This window comes from Hyperolius riggenbachi, chromosome 3 (genome assembly GCF_040937935.1).
Source record: "Hyperolius riggenbachi isolate aHypRig1 chromosome 3, aHypRig1.pri, whole genome shotgun sequence".
Classification (NCBI taxonomy): domain Eukaryota; kingdom Metazoa; phylum Chordata; class Amphibia; order Anura; family Hyperoliidae; genus Hyperolius; species Hyperolius riggenbachi.
The window spans coordinates 380,075,059-380,096,958 of NC_090648.1; the positions used below are offsets into that span (position 1 = coordinate 380,075,059).

At 44.4% G+C, this 21,900-nt stretch overlaps 1 protein-coding gene and 1 long non-coding RNA gene across 4 annotated transcripts in view; one reads left to right on the forward strand and one right to left on the reverse strand.

Moving 5' to 3' along the window:
- LOC137561591 (uncharacterized) overlaps window positions 1–20,669 on the forward strand; it is a 45,344-nt gene extending 24,675 nt beyond the window's left edge. Inside the window, exons 2-3 of the long non-coding RNA XR_011030063.1 lie at window positions 19,813–19,910; window positions 20,626–20,669. This is a non-coding gene — a long non-coding RNA (uncharacterized lncRNA). The remainder of the gene's footprint in view (window positions 1–19,812; window positions 19,911–20,625) is intronic.
- The window catches only part of LOC137561590 (putative transporter SVOPL), a 116,508-nt gene that overhangs the window by 35,966 nt on the left and 58,642 nt on the right, over window positions 1–21,900 (reverse strand). For all 3 annotated transcript variants that reach the window (XM_068272899.1, XM_068272898.1, XM_068272900.1), the window contains 2 exons: window positions 21,019–21,092; window positions 18,208–18,410 (listed from right to left, as the gene is read on the reverse strand). In XM_068272899.1, the coding sequence (XP_068129000.1) occupies window positions 18,208–18,410; window positions 21,019–21,092 (277 nt within the window). The remainder of the gene's footprint in view (window positions 1–18,207; window positions 18,411–21,018; window positions 21,093–21,900) is intronic.

A 21,900-nucleotide genomic window follows, 5' to 3' on the forward strand; every position in this document is an offset into this window, starting at 1 on the left:
AGGTAGCTTGGGTTCCGGTGGAAGAGAGGCAGCTCCCTCTACTGATACTGGAGCTGGCGCATTGTTGGCCGGAGGAGCTGCAACAGGAGCAGAGACTGCAGCAGGAGCAGATACAGGAGGAGAAGCGCGGAGTTGGTCCCGAATCTCTTCTGATCGAGGTCTGAGTGACGTGTGAGTGACATCTATTGCCTGTGCACTGATTTTTAACATCAGATTGATTGATTGATGTATTGATTGCATTGTAATTGGTTTATGACCATCTGTGATTGCCCTGTGAGTTTACATTGGTTGGCATCTGACAGCTCCACTGTGATTGATATCTGGTCGCCTGTCACAGCTCTGATCGAGGTCTGAGTGACATCTATTGTCTGTGCACTGATTTTTGACATCTGATTGATTGATTGATTAGTGATTGGTTTTTGATCATCTGTGATTGCCTGTGATTTCAATTGCTGTTTTCGTTGGTTGGCATCTGACAGCGGCACTGTGATTGTTATCTGGTCGCCTGTCACAGCTCTGATCGAGGTCTGAGTGACGTGTGAGTGACATCTATTGCCCGTGCACTGATTTTTAACATCAGATTGATTGATTGATGTATTGATTGCATTGTAATTGGTTTATGATCATCTGTGATTGCCCTGTGAGTTTACATTGGTTGGCATCTGACAGCTGCACTGTGATTGATATCTGGTCGCCTGTCACAGCTCTGATCGAGGTCTGAGTGACATCTATTGTCTGTGCACTGATTTTTGACATCTGATTGATTGATTGATTGATTGATTGATTAGTGATTGGTTTTTGATCATCTGTGATTGCCTGTGATTTCAATTGCTGTTTTCGTTGGTTGGCATCTGACAGCGGCACTGTGATTGTTATTGTTATAAAGATCAGTTTTGATTTTTTTTTTTTAATCAAAACTGAGCGATCGCAGCTGATTACTTAAATACTCCCATTTGCTAGACAGGTGCATTTTTTTCCTGGGTGGTCTCAGAGGAATACCCCCTAAATTTAGCAGCCCAAAATGGCAAAAAAAGATGTATTCCCTGCAAGAGGCCTACAGTATTATGGCCGAGTCGGGTGAGAGTGATTGGGACTTCTCATCCGATGAATCCGGCTCAGAATATGAACCTGTAGAGAACAGTGACTCTCTGACCGATAGTTCTGATGACGAGGTTGTGGTCCCTGCTAGCGCCGGGCGTACCCGACCCCATGTCAGTGGACCGCAGGTTGCGCAGGATCAACCTCAAGGGCAGCAGAGTGGTGCTAGCGCTGATCCAGATTTTGATGGTGAGGCAAGCACCAACAGCGCAGCACATCCTGGACTTGAAACCAGTACTGCCGTAGACCCTGGTGAAGTGGCGAGCACCAGCATGGCAGTTGAAACTGGTTCGGTGGTACGTGCAGTAAGACCCCAGTCGCAGCCACCAGAAACACGGGCCCGTAGTACCCCTAGGCTCCCAGAGGTGCTGGCAAACCCTCATTGGAAGTTCCCTAATTCCGCCGCACCCGTAGTGCCCCCTTTCACCGCCCAGTCTGGAGTCCAGGTGGAGACAGATCATCTAGGATCGGCCCTAGACGCTTTTCATCTGATCTTCACCGAGGATCTCTACGACTTAGTCGTGGCAGAGACCAACCGTAAGGCCACACAATTTATCACCGCCAATCCGAACAGCTCCCATGCCCAGCCTTTTCGGTGGAAAATGGTCACAGTTTTTGAATTTAAAATCTTTTTGGGCCTTCTCCTTAACATGGGTCTAACTAAAAAAAATGTATTGCGGTCCTATTGGTCTACGCACCCAATACATCACATGCCCATGTACTCTGCTGCCATGTCCAGGTCACGTTTTGAGGACATCCTGCGCTTCCTGCACTTTAATGATGATGCAACCTGTCATGAAAGAGGCCACGCTGACTATGACCGGCTCCACAAATTTCGGCTCCTCATAGACCACCTGTCATCCAAATTTGCAGATGCTTACACCCCTGAACAGAACATCTGTATAGACGAGTCCCTCGTACATTTTACCGGGCGCCTTGGCATTAAAGAGAACCAGAGATGAAGCAACCTCATGTATTTTACCTTATAAATCAATGGGAACATGCCAGTAAACACCTAATCTGCTCTTTGTTACATTGTTCTCTGTTTAATTTGCCTGTTATCACCTCTAAGATAAGAATCCCGACTAAGCAGTCGGTCTGGCTTTGCTACAGAATAATTATAGCTGAGACTGTGTTCTTTGCTGTCTTCAAGTCCAAGCCTGCCCCCTGCTGGCTTTGCTCAGGAATCATTATAGCCGAGTCATTATAGCAAAGCCAGACTCAATGCTCACTCCGGGATTCTTATCTCAGCTAGATAACAGACACTTTTAGCAGTGAGGATGGAACAGAGAGCATGGTAAATGTTTTCTCTAATGTTCCCACTGATTTCTATGGTAAAATACACAAGGGTGCTTCGTCTCTGGTTCACTTTAAGCAGTACATTCCAACCAAGCGCGCCCGGTATGGGGTCAAGCTGTATAAGCTCTGTGAAAGGGCCACAGGCTATACATATCGCTTTAGGGTCTATGAGGGAAAAGACACAAAATTGGAGCCGGTCGGATGCCCTGACTACCTGGGGTGCAGTGGCAAGATTGTGTGGGACTTGGTGTCACCTTTATTCCACAAGGGGTACCATCTCTATGTGGAAACTACTACACAAGTGTGGCCCTCTATCAGCATTTGAAGATACTCAGAATTCCCTGCTGTGGCACCGTGCGGCCTAGTCGCCGGGGCTTCCCCCAATATCTCACTGCTACCCGACTTGCACGGGGGGAGAGGGCTGCCTTGTGTAATGACGACCTTCTTGCAGTGAAATGGAAGGACAAGAGGGACGTTTACCTTCTGTCGACCATTCACGGAGACACGACAGTCCAAATTCAGCGAGCAATTGAGGTTGTTGAGAAACCCCTCGCCGTCCACGACTATAATTTAAACATGGGAGGGGTGGACTTCAATGACCAGATGTTGGCTCCCTATTTAGTTTCCCGAAGGACCAGCCGCTGGTATAAGAAAGTGGCTATTTACTTGATTCAATTGGCAATGTACAATAGCTTTGTTCTCTACAGTAAGGCTGGGAGAACAGGATCCTTCCTTAAAGGGAAGGTCCAAGCAAAAAAAAAAAAAAATGAGTTTAACTTACCTGGGGCTTCTACCAGCCCCATGTAGCCATCCTGTGCCCTCGTAGTCACTCACTGCTGCTCCAGTCCCTCGCTGGCAGCTTTCTGACTTCGGAGGTCAGGGCCGCATTGCATACATTTTTACGCATTCCAGCTAGTGCAGGAACAAAAATGTATGCGTTGCACCACTAACGCGTAAAAATGTATATGTTAATGTTCCTGCACTAGCGGGAATGCGTAAAAATGTACGGAATGCGGCCCTGACCTCCGAGGTCAGAAAGCTGCCAGCGGGGGACTGGAGCAGCAGTGAGTGACTATGAGGGCACAGGATGGCTACATGGGGCTGGTAGAAGCCCCAGGTAAGTTAAACTCATTTTTTTTTTTTGCTTGGACCTTCCCTTTAAATTTCAGGAAGAGATCATTTCGGAACTCCTGTATCCAGGAGGGGCCGTGGCCAATCCCCCTAATGTAGTTAGCCGGCTACATGAAAGACACTATGCTTATGTCTTTCCAAGTACCCCAGGTCAACGCATCCCAAGAAAACATTGTCGTGTCTGTAGGAGGGATGGAATGAGGCGTGACACCACTTTTTATTGTCCCTACTGTCCTGACCAGCCTGCCCTATGCATAGGGGAGTGTTTTGAAAAGTTCCACGAACACATTCGCTATTGAAGTAGGGAACGTGAGACACGGTAGTAGTCTCTCAAGGCTCTTTCACACTGGAGCGATGTGTTGCAGCATATTGCCTAGCGAAAGTCCCACTTTGCGGTCCCCCCTTATGCCGGAAGTTTTCGACTTAAAGCTAGTGCATACCTACGCTACTGCGCGTGAAACCAGACCTCTGCTTTTGAGAGACCCAAATACACAGGGCTGCCAGAAACCTCTCCTTTCACTTGGGACAAAGTGCATAGTGTACTTTGCTACATCTCTGTGCGATTTGCGCTTTTTTGCACACTGTCCCATGGGGAAGGAGAAGTTTGTCCTCGGAAGATAAGTTAAAAAAACAAAAAAAAAAAAAAACAGGTAAGCAAAAGTTCCAAATGTTATTGTTTGGTTAAAAAGGTTTAATAAAGTTTACGAAAGTTAATGTTAATGAATTTTTTGCATTGCTGCTTGCTTGTTTTTTTTTTGTATGTTTTTTTCTCTCTCTTTTTCCATCCTTTACCCTTCCAGGTGGACCGAGCGAACGACTGATCGACCAACCAGCTGCAGCACTGATGGTGCATCCTGACAGAAGCATTGCGCGTCTGTCAGATTACACACAAGTCAGTGCATGCAGCGCTGCAGGACGAGATTTCTCCTCCGCAGTAAGATACGTTTGCCAAGGCATATGAACTGAGGGGCGGTGTTGGAGCTCCTATGCTTTGGCAAGCACTTTGTATCAAAACTGGCAAAGGTTTTTTTCATCCACATCGATCGATGTGAATGGATTAATCTGGTTTGCCAGGGCATAAGAGCAAAGTGGGTTTGGAAAATTTTGTGGGCGGTGCTCCTATGTCCTGGCAAACGCCATGCCCCCCTCTTTTTTCACATATTTCTGCAGATATTTTTTCATCCACATTGATCAATGCGAATGTGAGAATCTTTGCCGTTAATTTTTCCTTTTATGGAGAAAAAAGTGCATCACCCGTATGCCCAATATAAGGAGTATAGCAGAAACTCCTAATACTGGCCATACATGTAATGATTGTGGAGACGCTAAAATGCCAGGACAGACCCCCACAAGTGACCCCGTTTTAGAAAGAAGACACCCCAAGGTATTCGCTGAGTGGCATGGTGAGTTCATAGAAGATTTTATTTTTTGTCATAAGTTAGCAGAAATGGATTTTTTTATTTTTTTTCCCACAAAGTGTCATTTTCCGCTAACTTATGACAAAAAATAAAATTTTATATGAACTCAGTATGCCCCTCGTGGAATACCTTGGGGTCTCTTTCCAAAATGGGGTCATTTCTGGGGTGTTTTACTGTCCTGGAATTGTTTGATGGGGGCCTAAATTGTGAGCACCCCTGTAAAGCCTAAAGGTGCTCATTGGACTTTGGGCAAGTTTGCGCAGCTAGCCTGCAAAAAAGTGTCACGTATGTGGTATTGCCATTCTCAGTAGTAGTATAATGTGTTTTGGGGTGTCTGTCCACACATACCCATGCTGGGTGGCAGAAATATCTCTGTAAATGACAATTTAGTGTAAGAAAATGGAAAAAATTGTCATTTACAGAGATATTTCTCACACACAGGATTGGTTATGTGTGAAAATACACCCCAAAACACATTATACTACTATTCCTGAGTACAGCGATACTACACGTGTGACACTTTTTTGCAGCCTAGCTGTGCAAAGGGGCCCAAAGTCCAATGAGTACCTTTAGAATTTCACAGGTCAATTTTAATTATTTGGTTTCCAGACTACTCCTCACAGTTTAGGGCCCCTAAAATGCCAAGGCAGTATAGAAACCCCACAAGTGACCCTATTTTGGAAAGAAGACATCCCAAGGTATTCCATGAGGGGTATGGTTAGTTCATAGAAGATTTTATTTTTTGTCACAAGTTAGTGGAAAATGACACTTTGTGAGAAAAAAACCTAAAAAATCCATTTCCTCTAACTTGTGTAAAAAAATAAAATATTCTATGAACTCATCATACCCCTCATGGAATACCTTGGGGTGTCTTCTTTCCAAAATGGGATCGCTTGTGGGGTTCCTATACTTCCCTGGCATTTTAGGGGCCCTAAACCGTGAGGTGTAGTCTGGAAAACAAATGAGTAAAATTGACCTGTGAAATCCTAAAGGTACTCATTGGACTTTGGGCCCCTTTGCACAGATAGGCTTCAAAAAGGTGTCACACATGTGGTATCCCCGTACTCAGGAGAAGTAGTATAATGTGTTTTGGGGTGTCTTTTCACACATTCCCTTGCTGGGTGGGAGAAATATCTCTGTGAATGACAACTTTTTCCATTTTTTTACACACAATTGTCCATTTACAGAGATATTTCTCCCACCCAGCATGGGTATGTGTAAAAATACACCACATAACACATTATACTACTTCTCCTGAGTATGGGAATACCACATGTGTGGCACTTTTTTGCACCCTAAGTGCGCTAAGAGGCCCAAAGTCCAATGAGTACCTTTAGGATTTCACAGGTCATTTTGAGAAATTTGGTTTCAAGACTACTCCTCACAGTTTAGGGCCCCTAAAATGCCAGGACAGTATAGGAACCCCACAAATTACCCCATTTTAGACAGAAGACACCCCAAGGTATTTTGTTAGGAGTATGGTGAGTTCATAGAAGATTTTATTTTTTTGTCACAAGTTAGCGGAAACTGTTTTTTATTGTTTTTTTCACAAAGTGTCATTTTCCTCTAACTAGTGACAAAAAATAAAATCTTCTATGAACTCACCATACTCCTAACGGAATACCTTGGGGTGTCTTCTTTCTAAAATTGGGGCATTTGTGGGGTTCCTATACTGCCCTGGCATTTTAGGGGCCCTAAACCGTGAGGAGTAGTCTTTAAACCTAATTTCTCAAAATGACCTGTGAAATCATAAAGGTACTCATTGGACTTTGGGCCCCTTAGCACAGTTAGGGTGCAAAAAAGTGCCACACATGTGGTTTCGCCGTACTCAGGAGAAATAGTATAATGTGTTTTGGGGTGTATTTTTACATATACCCATGCTGGGTGGGAGAAATATCTCTGTAAATGGACAATTGTGTGTAAAAAAATAAAAAAATTGTCATTTACAGAGATATTTCTCCCACCCAGCATGAGTATATGTAAAAATACACCCCAAAACACATTATACTACTTCTCCCGAGTACAGCGATACCACATGTGTGGCACTTTTTTGCGCGCTAAGGGGCCCAAAGTCCAATGAGTACCTTTAGGATTTCACAGGTCATTTTGAGAAATTAGGTGTCATTTTCCGCTAACTTGTGACAAAAAATAAAATCTTCTATGAACTCACCATACTCCTAACGGAATACCTTGGGGTGTCTTCTTTCTATAATGGGGTCATTTGTGGTGTTCCTATACTGCCCTGGCATTTTAGGGGTCCTAAACCGTGAGGAGTAGTCTTGAAACCAAATGTCTCAAAATGACCTGTGAAATCCTAAAGGTACTCATTGGACTTTGGGCCCCTTAGCGCAGTTAAGCTGCAAAAAAGTGCCACACATGTGGTATCGCTGTACTCGGGAGAAGTAGTATAATGTGTTTTGGGGTGTGTTTTTACACATTCCTATGCTGGGTGGGAGAAATATCTTTGTAAATGGACAGTTGTGTGTAAAAAAAAAAATCTAAAACATCTCATTTACAGAGATATTTCTCCCACCCAGCATGGGTATGTGTAAAAATATACCCCAAAACACATTATACTATTTCTCCTGAGTACGGCGATACCACATGTGACACTTTTTTGCAGCCTAGGTGCGCTAAGGGGCTTAAAGTCCTATGAGCACATTTAGGCTTTACAGGGGTGCTTACAATTTAGCACCCCCCAAAATGCCAGGACAGTAAACACACCCCACAAATGACCCCATTTTGGAAAGTAGACATCCCAAAGTATTCAGAGAGGGGCATGGTGAGTCTGTGGCAGATTTCATTTTTTTTTTGTCACAAGTTAGCAGAAATAGAAACTTTTTATTATTATTTTTTTGTCACAAAGTGTCATTTTCCGCTAACTTGTGACAAAAAATAAAATCTTCTATGAACTCACTATGCCTCTCAGTGAATACTTTGGGATGTCTTCTTTCCAAAATGGGGTCATTTGGGGGGTATTTATACTATCCTGGAATTCTAGCCCCTCATGAAACATGACAGGGGGTCAGAAAAGTCATAGATGCTTGAAAATGGGAAAATTCACTTTTTGCACCATAGTTTGTAAACACTATAACTTTTACCCAAACCAATAAATATACACTGAATGGGGTTTTTTTTATCAAAAACATGTTTGTCCACATTTTTCGCGCTGCATGTATACAGAAATTTTACTTTATTTGAAAAATGTCAGCACAGAAAGTTAAAAAAATCATTTTTTTGACAAAATTCCTGTATTTTTTGATGAATATAATAAAAAGTAAAAATCGCAGCAGCAATCAAATAGCACCAAAAGAAAGCTGTGTTAGTGAGAAGAAAAGGACCTAAAATTTGTTTGGGTGGTAAGTTGTATAACCGAGCAATAAACAGTTATAACTGCAGTGGTCTGAATTGTAAAAAATGGCCTGGTCTTTAGGGGGGTTTAGCACTGCAGTCTTCAAGTGGTTAATCCTTCCTTGTAAGGAAGGAGTGAAGGGAAAACTAAATTACAGTGGGTTGCAAAAGTATTCGGCCCCCCTGAAGTTTTCCACATTTTGTCATATTACTGCCACAAACATGAATCAATTTTATTGAAATTCCACATAAAAGACCAGCACAAAGTGGTGTACACATGAGAAGTGGAACGAAAATCATACATGATTCCAAATATTTTTTACAAATAAATAACTGCAAAGTGGTGTGTGCATAATTATTCGCCCCCCTTTGAGTGCTGTCAGTTGCCTATAGACATTGCCTGATGAATGCTAATGACTAAATAGAGTGCACCTGTGTGTAATCTAATGTCAGTACAAATACAGCTGCTCTGTGAGGGCCTCAGAGGTTGTCTAAGAGAATATTGGGAGCAACAACACCGTGAAGTAAAAAGAACACACAAGACAGGTCAGGGATCAAGTTATTGAGAAATTTAAAGCAGGCTTAGGCTACAAAAAGATTTCCAAAGCCTTGAACATCCCGCGGAGCACTGTTCAAGCGATCATTAAGAAATGGAAGGAGTATGGCACAACTGTAAACCTACCAATACAAGGCCGTCCACCTAAACTCACAGGCCGAACAAGGAGAGCGCTGATCAGAAATGCAGTCAAGAGGCCCATGGTGACTCTGGACGAGCTGCAGAGATCTACAGCTCAGGTGGGAGAATCTGTCCATATGACAACTTTTAGTCATGCACTGTACAAAGTTGGCCTTTATGGAAGAGTGGCAAGAAGAAAGGCATTGTTAACAGAAAAGCATAAGAAGTCCAGTTTGCAGTTTGCCACAAGCCATGTGGGGGACACAGCAACCATGTGGAAGAAGGTGCTCTGGTCAGATGAGACCAAAATGGAACTTTTTGGCCAAAATGCAAAATGTGTGGCGGAAAACTAACACTGCACACCATCCCCACTGTCAAATATGGTGGTGGCAGCATCATGCTTGGGATGTGCATCTCTTCAACAGGGACAGGGAAGCTGGTCAGAGTTGATGGGAAGATGGATGGAGCCAAATACAGGGCAAACTTGGAAGAAAACCTCTTGGAGACTGCAAAAGACTTGAGACTGGGGCGGAGGTTCACCTTCAAGCAGGACAATGACCCTAAACATAAAGCCAGGGCAACAATGGAATGGTTTAAAACAAAACATATCTATGTGTTAGAATGGCCCAGTCAAAGTCCAGATCTAAATCCAATCGAGAATCTGTGACAAGATCTGAAAACTGCTGTTCACAAACGCTGTCCATCTAATCTGACTGAGCTGGAGCTGTTTTGCAAAGAAGAATGGGCAAGGATTTCAGTCTCTAGATGTGCAAAGCTGGTAGAGACATGCCCTAAAAGACTGGCAGCTGTAATTGCAGCAAAAGGTGGTTCTACAAAGTATTGACTCAGGGGGCTGAATAGTTACGCACACCCCACTTTGCAGTTATTTATTTGTAAAAAATGATTGGAATCATGTATGACTTTCGATCCACTTCTCACGTGTACACCACTTTGTATTGATCTTTCACATGAAATTCCAAATAAATTGATGCATGTTTGTGGTAGTAATGTGACAAAACGTGGAAAACTTCAAGGGGGCTGAATACTTTTGCAATCCACTGAAAATCAAAACAGATAAGTCACTGGACCAGGATGGCATACATCCTTGGGTGCTTAGTGAATTACATTCAGTTATTGACAAATCCCTATCTTATCTGTTGTGATGATCTCTCAAGTGGGATAGTTCCAATAGACTGGCATACAGCACGTTTCCCATTATTTAAAAAGGGTAGAAATCCAATCTGGGAAATTATAGACATGTAAGCTTAACATCAGCTGTGTGCTCTTTTCCACAGACAACTGAACTGCTTATTTGTCGAGCGGTTTAGCGTCCTGTCTGCCGCCCTTGAATTTTATTCGGGTGCAATAAAAATGCAGCCGAATGGCAGCGTTTGTAACATCACTCGTGCATCAGCGCTTGACATGCACTGGCGTTACCAGGCGTCAAAAAATTATCCGGTGACGCATATGAGTACAGCAATCGCCATGCTCAGTTGCAGTTCCATGAGGGGGCCACCTGTCCGCCGGTGGATTCACCACCTGCCACAAACTCATGGAAAAGAGTCCTGAGAGTTTCCTAAGGGATGTTATGCAAGACTTTAAGTGAACCTGAGGTGAGGTGATATGGAGGCTGCCATATTTGCTTCCATTTAAACAATACCAGTTGCCTGGCAGCCATGCTAATCTATTTGGTCTCAGTAGTGTCTGAAGTATACCAGAAACAAGCATGCAGCTAATCTTGTCAGTTCTGACAATAATGTCAGAAACACCTGATCTGCATATATGGCTGAAAGTATTAGAGGCAGAGGATCAGCAGGACAGCCAGGTAACTGGTAATGTTTAAAAGGAAATAAATACGGCAGCCGCCATATAACTCTCACCTCGGGTTCACTTAAATAGCATAGAGTAATTTCTCAGCATCAGCATGGGTAGGACAGGTCTTGCTTGACTAACATGCTCAGCTGTTGTGAGGTGGTGAATAGAGATGGCCCGAACCTCCGATTTTAGGTTCGCGAACGTCCGCAAAAGGTTCGGTTCGCGCAAACTTTTGCGAACCGCAATAGACTTCAATGCGAACTTTGAAAACTAGAAACATTTATGCTGGCCACAAAAGTGATGGAAAAGATGTTTCAAGGGGTCTAACACCTGGAGGGGGGCATGGATGAGTGGGATTGGCGTTAAAAGTCCCAGGGGAAAAAACTGGATTTGACGCAAAGCAGCGTTTTAAGGGCAGAAATCACATTGAATGCTAAATTGCAGGACTAAAGTGCTTTCAAACATTTTGCATGTGTATACATCAATCAGGGAGTGTAATTAGAGTTCTGCTTCACACTGACACACCAAACTCACTGTGTAACGCACTGCAAACAGCTGTTTGCGTAGTGATGGCTGTGCTGGACTGGTGCGCACCATGGCGAGAGTGCAGGCCGTGGCGGTGTTCTAGCCCATATGGTCGCCAGGCTGTGGTAGCTCAATGATAGAACAACAGTGACTGTCCAGCTGATCAAATTTGGTCTGTCCACAATGAAGCAACGACCTTATTATCTTCTTGTATGTAGGTAGGCATAGGTAGGTGTCCCAGTATAGGTAGGTAGGCATAGGTAGGTGTCCCATTATAGGTAGGTAGGCATAGATCGGTGTCCCAGTATAGGTAGATAGGCATAGGTAGGAGTCCCAGTATAGGTAGATAGGCATAGGTAGGTGCCCCAGTAGTTAGCTAGACATAGGTAGGAGACCCAGTATAGGTAGATAGGCATAGGTAGGAGTCCCAGTATAGGTAGGTAGGCATAGGTAGGTGCCCCAGTAGTTAGCTAGACATAGGTAGGAGTCCCAGTATAGGTAGGTAGGCATAGGTAGGTGTCCCCGTATAGGTAACTAGGTGCCCCAGTAGTTAGGTAGGCATAGGTAGGTGTCCCAGTATAGATAGTTAGGCAGGGCCTGGCTGGAACAGTAATAGCAATTACCAAGGTCCAGCTGCAACAGATAGGGCTGTATAATGCAGTGTCAGTGGGCAACACACAAAAAAAACACACATCAGGAGAACATTGGCTCTCAAAAGAGCTGTTGAGGGGTGCTATTTTAGCAATAACAATCAGCCAGGAGCAAGCTAACAAGCCTACAAGAGCCTAACTAATCTTTCCCTATGTGAGTCTGCCAGCAGCTGTCCCTTCACTAATTACTGCAGGCACACGAGTGAGTTTAAAAGCCAGCGCTGCCTGCCTTTTATAAGGGAGGGAGTGGCTCCAGGAGAGAGTGTAGCCTAATTGGCTACAATGTGCCTGCTGACTGTGATGTAGAGGGTCAAAGTTGACCCTAATAGCGCACTATGGGGGCAAACCGAACTTCCGCAAAAGTTTACCTTCGCTGGCGAACGCGAACCACCGAAAGTTCGCCTGGAACCATTCGCAGGCGAACCGTTCGGGCCATCTCTAGTGGTGAACGCTAATGTGGATATTGGGAATGCTGTAGATATGAAATACTTGCATTTTGCAAAGGCCTTCAATACTGTTCCCTTTAACAGTCTGGTGCAGGAGCTGAGAAAGCAAAGACATTTCTGAATAAATGGCTGTGGCAGTACCAAAGAAAATGAAATGGGGACCTCAAACTTTTAAAAGCTGGATTCAAACTTGACTGTTTTTCTGTGTGCTTTCTGGAGAGGAAAACAGGGCCAATGTTAATAAATGGACTAGTTCGCACTTAAATGTTTTTTTCACATGCAGAAAAACAACTGACAGCTATGCAGTACTGTCAGAAAACTCATGCAGAAAAACATATGTAGAAAACTGATAGACAAGTGCGAATCCAGCCTTCGGAGTACCGGTTGTAAGGCTGCATCTGGAATATAGTTCTGTGCACTGCATTACAGGACAGACATTGCAGTTTTAGAGCAGGTGCAGAGACATGCATCAAAATTTATCAAAATTGAATTTACGCCTCACTTGTAGACCTCCATCTCTGGTTCGGCTTAGATTCTACAGTCCTAAGCAGATCGTTTGCTCACAGAGCCGCTCATTCAGCTATCATCTTAAGTTTACCAATTAGCTCTCTGCCGTGGCAGTCAGCTGACACAGCTGAGGGATCAAATTACAGCTTGTGGTTTGTCACAGATGAGGGGGAATTAGGCTAAACTCTCTAAATAAATACAGGGGGCATTTCTATATGTTTGTTTGTATGTTTTCCTTCTGTCCTGTGCAAGAGTTCAGGTCCACTTTATGGGGCTAGAGTCTGCTGGTCCAAAATGGGTTAAAGTAACTAATTAACATGTATAAATACATCAGAATCAGAGGGCAATATAAAAGCTTGGCAGATAAGATTTTTGTCCCTAGGCTCAAGCAAATTATCTGCGCATGGAGGAAAAAGTTTTTGCATTCTATTTAGGAAAGGGTTCTTTACAGTAAGAGTGATTAACATGTGGAATGTATTAACACAGGCAGTAGTTATGGCAAATTAAAGGGTGCTTGGATGCTTTCCTTGTATTGAAGGACATCCACAGCTGTAATTACTTTGGCAGTTCCTGGCAGTGTTGATCCAGGGCTTGTATCTGATTGCCATCTGGAGTTGAGATGGATTTCTTTCCCCTTTTAGGGCTAATTTGTCCAAGCCTTGTAAGGCTGGGAACACACTTAGCAGAAACGCTATCGTTGCGGAAAACGCAGCGTTTCTGTGTATAATGTTAGTCAATGGGGTGCATAAAAAACGCATTTGCGTTTAATATCATGCATTTTTAAAAATGCTGGTTTTGTTGCATATTTTTCAAAAACGCATCAAAAACACACATAACGAAAGTCAATGGTTACGTGTTTTGCATGAGTTTTTATATGCATTTTAAAAAAAACATGTTTTATGATGTATTTCTGCTTCCTGTTGACTTACTAGTGATTTGCATAAAACACATTAAAAAAACGCATGCAAAACGCATACAGAATGCATATGTGTTTTATATATGTGAACTTCATCCGCATCAAAATGCAAGAAAAATGCATGTGCGAGGAAGAAACGCACTGGAAACATACTAAAAACGCAAAAACGCACATGACAGAAAACACGACCTTTCATGCACTGACAAGTGTGCACCCAGCCTAAGGGATTTTCATCTTCCTCTTGATCAACTGAGATATGTGAGGGTGCAGGCTAGTGTTGTACTATATTTTCTGGTTGAACTTGCTGGACGCATTTCTTTTTTCAACCTAAATAACTCTGTAACATATTTGTAACTATGAACTTCTGATGGTTTGGCTGTTCCACTAAGAAGAAAGTCTGTAGTTGGCAGCTGTCATCTTTATTTTCTTAATGGCATTTGTCTATCTGTATTCCTGGCCATTTTGACTCCAGCAGTACAACAACAAAACACTAGAAGGCGCCCAATAATGCTAAAATGTTTAAAATGCTCTACCTCACTGGCCAACAGCCACTATCTACTGCCCTGAGTAAGTAAGTGACACTGATGAAAGGTGTTTTTGTGCTGAATAAATTGTGAGTGCTTGCTATCGGGGGGAGGAGGGGGCTCCTGGCCAGGGGCGGACTGACCATTAGGGCACTCGGGCACGGACCGAGGGCCCGTGGTCAGGGGGGGCCCGCCACCCGCCAGAGAACCCTGAGCAGGAGGGGAGACAGCCAGTGAAGGAGGGCGGTGGGCATAGCAGCGGAGAAGGGGGGAAGTTCCCCCCCCCCTTCTCTCACCTTGGGGCCCCCCTTCCTGGCTCTCCCCTCCGTAATCTGTAATGTGTCGGACAGCTGGAAGCGGCTGACAGCGGGCGGAGACGCTGTTCAGCCACCGGAGGGATCGCTGATCTGTGTGCAGCTAGTGTGGGCTTGAGAAGCCCAGACTAGCTGCACACAGATCAGCGATGCCTCCGGTGGCTGAACAGCGGTAAGTCTCCGCCTGCTGTCAGCCGCTTCCAGCTGTCCGACACATTACAGATTCTGGAGGGGAGAGCCAGGAAGGGGGGCCCCAAGGTGAGAGAAGGGGGGGGGGAAATTCCCCCCTTCTCCGCTGCTATGCCCATCGCCCTCCTTCACTGGCTGTCTCCCCTCCTGGAGACACCTACAAGCCTGGCTGCTTATACTGGAGGCACTTATACACCTGGCTGCATATACTGGGGGCACCTATAGACCTGGCTATACTGGGGAGACCTATACACCTGGCTGCATATACTGGGGAGACCTATACACCTGGCTGCATATACTGGGGGCACTTATACACCTGACTACATATACTGGGGGCACTTATAGACCTAGCTACATATACTGGGGGCACCTATAAACCTGGCTATACTGGGGACACCTATACACCTGGCTGCATATACTGGGGAGACCTATACACCTGGCTATACTGGGGAGACCTATACACCTGGCTATACTGGGGAGACCTATACATCTGACTGCATATACTGGGGGCACCTATACACCTGGCTGCATATACTGGGGAGACCTATACACCTGGCTATACTGGGGAGACCTATACACCTGGCTATACTAGGGAGACATATACATCTGACTGCATATACTGGGGGCACCTATACACCTGGCTGCATATACTGGGGGCACCTATACACCTGGCTGCTTATACTGGGAGCACCTATAGACCTGGCTATACTGGGGACACCTATACACCTGGCTACATATACTGGGGACACCTAAAGACCTGGCTATCTATACAGGAGACACCTATAGACCTGGCTATCTTAACTGGGGACATCTATAGACCTGGCTATCTTAAATGGGGACATCTATAGACCTGGTTATCTATTCTGGGGACACCTGTAGATTAGGCTACTTATACTGGGGACACCTATAGACCTGGATACCTGCACTGGGAAAACCTATAGACCTGGATACTTCCACTGGGGATACCTTTTGACCTGGTTACCTATACTGGGGGCACCTATTTTGGGGGAACTGCTGCCAGATTTACTATTTTTGGGGAACTGCTGCTGCCAGATTAAGTGTATTTGGAGAAACAGCTGCCAGATTATGTGTATTTTTGGGGAACCGCTGCCAGATTGTGTATAATGGGGGAACTGCTGCTTCCAGATTCTGTGTATTTTGGGGGAACCACTGCTGCTACATGTATTTTTGGTCATCCGCTGCCAAATTATGTGTATTTGGGGGAACCGCTGCTGCCAGATAATGTCTATTTTGGGGGAACGACTGCCATATTATCTGTATTTTGGAGGAACCTCTGCCAAATTGCATGGATTTTTGGTGAAATGCTGTCAGATTACATGTATTTTGGGGGGAAACACTATGGCAGAGTTCAGACTTCCCCGGCAGACCTTTTACACCACTGCTAAGGTCATGTATATTTTGCCCCACCCATGACCACACCCACATTCTGTTGCGTGACCACACCCATTTTTTGGCGGTGTACAATATCTCAATATAACATATTTACTGTTGTCAATAAATGATTATATCTTAGTCTGTAAAAATATAACGTGAAAGGTGGGAAACACTGGTATGGGGGCCCCATAATCTCCTATTGCCCGGGGGCCCCATGAGTTGTCAGTCCGCCCCTGCTCCTGGCTGAATGTAATGTGGATGCTGGGAATGAGAGGGGGTCAATGTGGGTGCAGGGGATTGAGAGGTCACTGTAGGTTCTGCTGGGGTAGAGAGAGATTAATGTGGCTGCTGGGTGAAGGGAAAGGTCACTGCAGATGCTGCTGTGGGGAGGGGGTGGGTAGAAGGTCACCGCGTGGGTGCTGCTGGGGATGAGAGAGGTTCTACTGAAGAAGCGACAGGTTAGTGTGGGTGCTGGGGTAGGGAGAGGCCAATGTGGGTGATGGGTGAAGGGAAAGGTCACTGCAGGTGCTGCTGTGGGGAGGGGGTGGGTAGAAGGTCACTGTGGATGCTGCTGGGGATGAGAGAGGTTCTACTGAAGATGGGACAGGTCAGTGTGGGTGCTGGGGTAGGGAGAGGCCAATGTGGGTGCTGGGAAGGGAGATGTCAGTGTAGGTGCTGGAAGAGGGAGAGCTCCTGTGCATGCTGGGGCTGGGAGAGGTCAGTGGGGGTGCTGGGGAATGGAAAGGTTAGTGTGGTTGCTGGTGAGGGAGAGGTTGCAGTTCATGTTGAGGGAAGGAGAGATAACTGTGGTTGCTGGGGGAGGCTGGCCATTAGGGGACACTATCTCACCTGCTCCCACTCAGTGGTCACAAGTTTGGCTAAAGTAAGATTCATGCCGGGGCTACCTTTCAAAAAATGTCCTGGTGGTGGCTGGACCTTCCCACAGTTAGTGGGTGGGGCTTATCATTTTTGGCGGGATGGAGCTTCTTTTGCATGGTCAAAGCCACTTTGATAAGCCACTTCATCTTATTTTCTGAGATACTCTTTCAAGTGGGTCAGATCCTTAAGAATGGTGTACAGCTGATGTTTTCCCCTTATTCAAGAAAGGTAAAAAAAAATCAGAGCCAGGAAACTATAGACCCCTAAGCTTAACAGTTGTGTGTAAACTGTTTGAAGGTATTCTAAGGAATGCTTTACAAAATTATTTAGCTCAGAATAATGTCATTTAGGTTCAGAAGCATGGGCATATTAAAGATCTTGTCTCACCAACATGCTCAGCTTTTCTGAAGTGGTGAATGCAAATTTAGATTTTTGGAAAGAAAAAGATGATGTACTTGGACTTTGCAAAAACTTTTGGCACCGTTCTCCACAATACCCTGGTGCAGAAGCTGTAGATATGGGGACTAGTGAAAAATATGTGTACATGGATAGAGAAATGGTTAAGGAACATGAAGTGTTTTGGTAAATGAATCATACTGAAAATGGGAAACTTTTAGCAGTTGGGTTCCACAATTATCAGTATTACCGTAAGTCCAATCCTTTTCAATGTATTTATTAGTGATCTAGTTTGTGTAAAGGGTAATGGGTGGGGCTTATCACTTCACTGTTAGGATAGAGCTTCTTTTGCATGGCCGAAGGGGCACTTTTATTGCAAATAAAAAAGGAGGGAGCCCCTCTCTCTGCACGTGCCTGGTGTAGGAATAGAATTGATCCAGCTAATTCATTTTATTCATGACAGCCAACTGTTTAAAGGGAACCTGAGGGGAGACCAATATGGATGCTGCCATATTGTCCCCCTGATTCTGTGTCTCTAATATTGTCACTCAGCTGAAGGTTCATGCAGGTTAACCATAGACCCTCCATTTGGGACCCTATATACCAAGCTTTAGGCTCTTGCAGTTGGTTGTGGGTGATACATTCATGTTGAATAGTTAATGGAAAAATTGTACTTACAGGCAATTTCCCCCACTGTACTGATGATCATGGTCCGGTAGTCAGACTGACTCAGCATGCTGCAGTAACAAGGGCTGTGGGAACCCTCGTAGGGTTCCTCCCCTGCACCTAGCCCCACCTGACCCGATCCGCATAGGAGGTTCCTCTCCAGGAGCTCCGAACTGGCCAGAATGACTCCATAATATGCAAAAGCAATCCCAAGCCTAAAAGTAACAGATGCAATGGAAAAATACAATGGCTGTGTGACTTGATTGTAAAAGATTGAGATAAAGCTTAAATACAGACATTGCTTCTGTCTTTACCAAGGTGATGTCCTAGTTTCATAATACAGGTCGGAATTATTCCAAATCTCCTTCATTCAGCAATTACTCGAAAGGCCCGTACACACGCCTGACTTAAGTCGGCTGAGGCCTCAGCCAATGATTAGGTGTATATACAGCAGTTTGTGACCCCCAAACCATGAGCAATCTGCCAGGTGGATCTACCCAGTGATGCCAATTACTATTGATCGAGGCGGATCTCCTGCCGGCCGTGTGACGTCATGCACACCACTCGTCACCCCTCCGTTTGCCCCACATAGCAACACAGCATGTCATCAGCTACACAGCTGGCATGTATGTGTGCAGCCTGGCCCAGTGATGTTACCCAAGGGGATCAGGTCCTGATCCCCGACGGACAACATCCGTCAACGGTGTGTACACACCTTAACACAAGAAGATGGGCAGGTACTTTTAAATAAGATCAAGATATATAGGGTACCTGGCCCAGATGGCATCCCCCTTTTGGTATTAAAACAGTTAGGTATTAAAAGGTTTAGTTATTGATAAGCCACTTTATCTTATGTTCTGAGATACTCTTTCAAGTGGGTCAGCTCCCTATGACTGGTGTACAACTGATGTTGTCCCCTTATTCAAGAAGGGGGGGGGGGGAACAGAGCCCGGAAACTAAAGACCTGTAAGCTTAACACCAATTGTGTGTAAAATGTTTGAAGGTATAAGGAATGCTTTACAAAGTTATATAGCACACAATAGTCTAATTTAGGTTTAAAAGCATGGGAATACTTAAGACAGATCTTGTCTCACCAAGATACTCAGCTTTTCTGAAGTGGTAAATGCAAATTTGGATCTTGGGAAAGCAATAGATTTCGTGTACCTGGTCTAATGCTGGGCATACACAGGTCGATACGGCGGCCGTTTAGCCACCGGATTGACTCCCGCCCCTGTCCCCGCTCATCGATCGAGCGGGGAATCTATCCGGCAGTTCGTCTGACCTGTCGTATATTATCAATCGAGCCATCAGTGGCTCAATTGATAAGGAGAGAAACTGCCGTGTACGCCCAGCATTAGCAAAGGCCTTTGGCACTGTTCTTCACAATATCCTGGTGCAGAAGCTAAGTACATGGGATGCGGTGTGTACATGGATAGAGAAATGGTAAAGGTACTTAAAGCAGTGTGTTTTGGTAAATGGATCATACTGAAAATGGGAAACTTTTAGCAGTGGGGTTCTGCAAGGATCAGTATTACCATATGCATTGCCCAAACCTTTTCAATGTATTAATTAGTGATCTAGTAGCTGAAGTAAATGGTGATGTTTCTATCTTCGCAGATTAAATGAAGTTATGCAGAATTATCAACACTAAGCAGGATAGTGACATATTAGAACAGGATCCGGACATCATGGTCATATGGACAGGCATATGACAGGTAAAATTTGATGATGAGTCATAGATTGATGAAACATGTCGGGCGGAGCCTAACCACGGAAGCAGGAAGTACACGTGGTGGATTGTTAATGGTGGGTGTCTCACATGGGTTGAAGTCGTCAGAGATGCACACCAGTGGTGGAACACAGTGTGGGACTACAGGAACAAGCCTGCCTACGCCCAACTAAACGGACAGAGCCGTTCCAAGAAAAACTGAGTTAGCAGTTTGTGGGCTTTTTTTTAGGTTTACAGTTTTGATATATGCACCTCTCAGTCTGAGGCATGCTCTGACATAGTGTGCAGCAATTGTCAATGTGTCCCCTTCTCCTAGTAGAATGTGTCCTCTTCTCTCATCCTCTAATCTCATCCTCCAATTTGTCATAAATTAGCTAGCATCCCTGTGGGACCTCTTGATGTTGTAATTAGGATTCAAATGACATTTATTGTAGAAAAATGTATCTCCTTTTCAATGCTCAATGTATATAAGCATATAAAAATTGTGCCTGGTTTTGATTAAGTGTGAAAATCCAGCCCACAAGAGTTTACAGTCTAAAAGGTGAAGGTATACTGACGCAATAGTTCCATTTGGTATTAAAAAACAGAGTTGAAATATCACTATGGTCTGGTTATACATAGCATCATAGTTGATTTATTTGTAAGGTGTATTTTATTATAAACTACTAGCTGAGTCTTTCTCAACCTTTTTTACCCTGAAGGAACCCTGCAAACAATTTTTTGATCTCGAGGAACACTTGCATTTATTTTGCAGGAGGCGTGGTCTTTAAAAGTAGGTGAGGCTGTTTATTTCACTATCCCCTATTACAGTGCTCTTCATTATGACTCCTTATTCTAGTGTTTTTTTTAATTAATGTGCTCATTATTATTCTGGCCCCCAATTTACTGCTTCTTACAGTACTCCCTATTAGAATGTGCTCTATTATACTTCCCCCATGATGGGGGAAAATGCCAAGGAACCCCTGCAGAGTCCTCAAGGAACCCTGGTTGAAAAAGCCTGGACTAGCTGATGACTTAGTATATCATTACTTTTCTTCTATTGTTATACATGTCACTGATCAGGGATAAAGTAAAAAGAAACATGGTTGTTTTACCATATGATCCAAATCTGCAGAGATGTACGGCGATACTTTGGATGAAACAGATCACACAAGGTCCCAGTATTTTTCTAGAAATCAGAAATGACCATGTTATTGCATAATGCAGAACAATATGCATTCAGGGTGACAGACAGATGCTGTGACTAAAAGCAGATGAATGCTGATAACGCAAATACACTAAATGGAGTTATAATGGCCACAATGTGTAATGAAATTTTATGGCTACAAAAATTAAATATCCAAAGCATTGGGATCACCTGCCTAATACTGTACAGGGCCTCCCTGTGTCTCCAAAACCGCTCTAGTCCATCAAGGCATGGACTCTACTAGACCTCTGAAGTTGTCCTGAGGCATTAGCACCAACACATTATCAACAGATCCTTTAAATTCTCTGACATTGGGGAATACAGCTCCCATCAATGAGTGTATGTGGTCATATGGACAGAGTAAAGCAGGGCACTGAATGGTAGGTACATAAATAGCACTGTGTGTTCCGACACCGTTTTCTCATCACCAGCATTAACCATTTTGGCAGTTTGTGCTATGGTCTCTCTCCTGTGGGATAAGACCAAATAGGCTAACCCAGGCATGGGCAAACTCGGCCCTCCAGCTGTTAAGGAACTACAAATCCCACAATGCATTTGCCTTTGAGTCATGACTGTGGCTGTCAGACTCCTGCAATGCATTGTGGGACTTGTAGTTCCTCAACAGCTGGAGGGCCAAGTTTGCCCATGCCTGGGCTAACCCAAAGCTCCCCATGCACAAGCTTTGGGCACCCATGAATCTTTTGCGGGGGTCTCTGTTTCTCTTTTTTGGAACCACTTCTGCATACAAGGAGCACTACACAACACCTGCAATTTAAACATGCCCTGACCC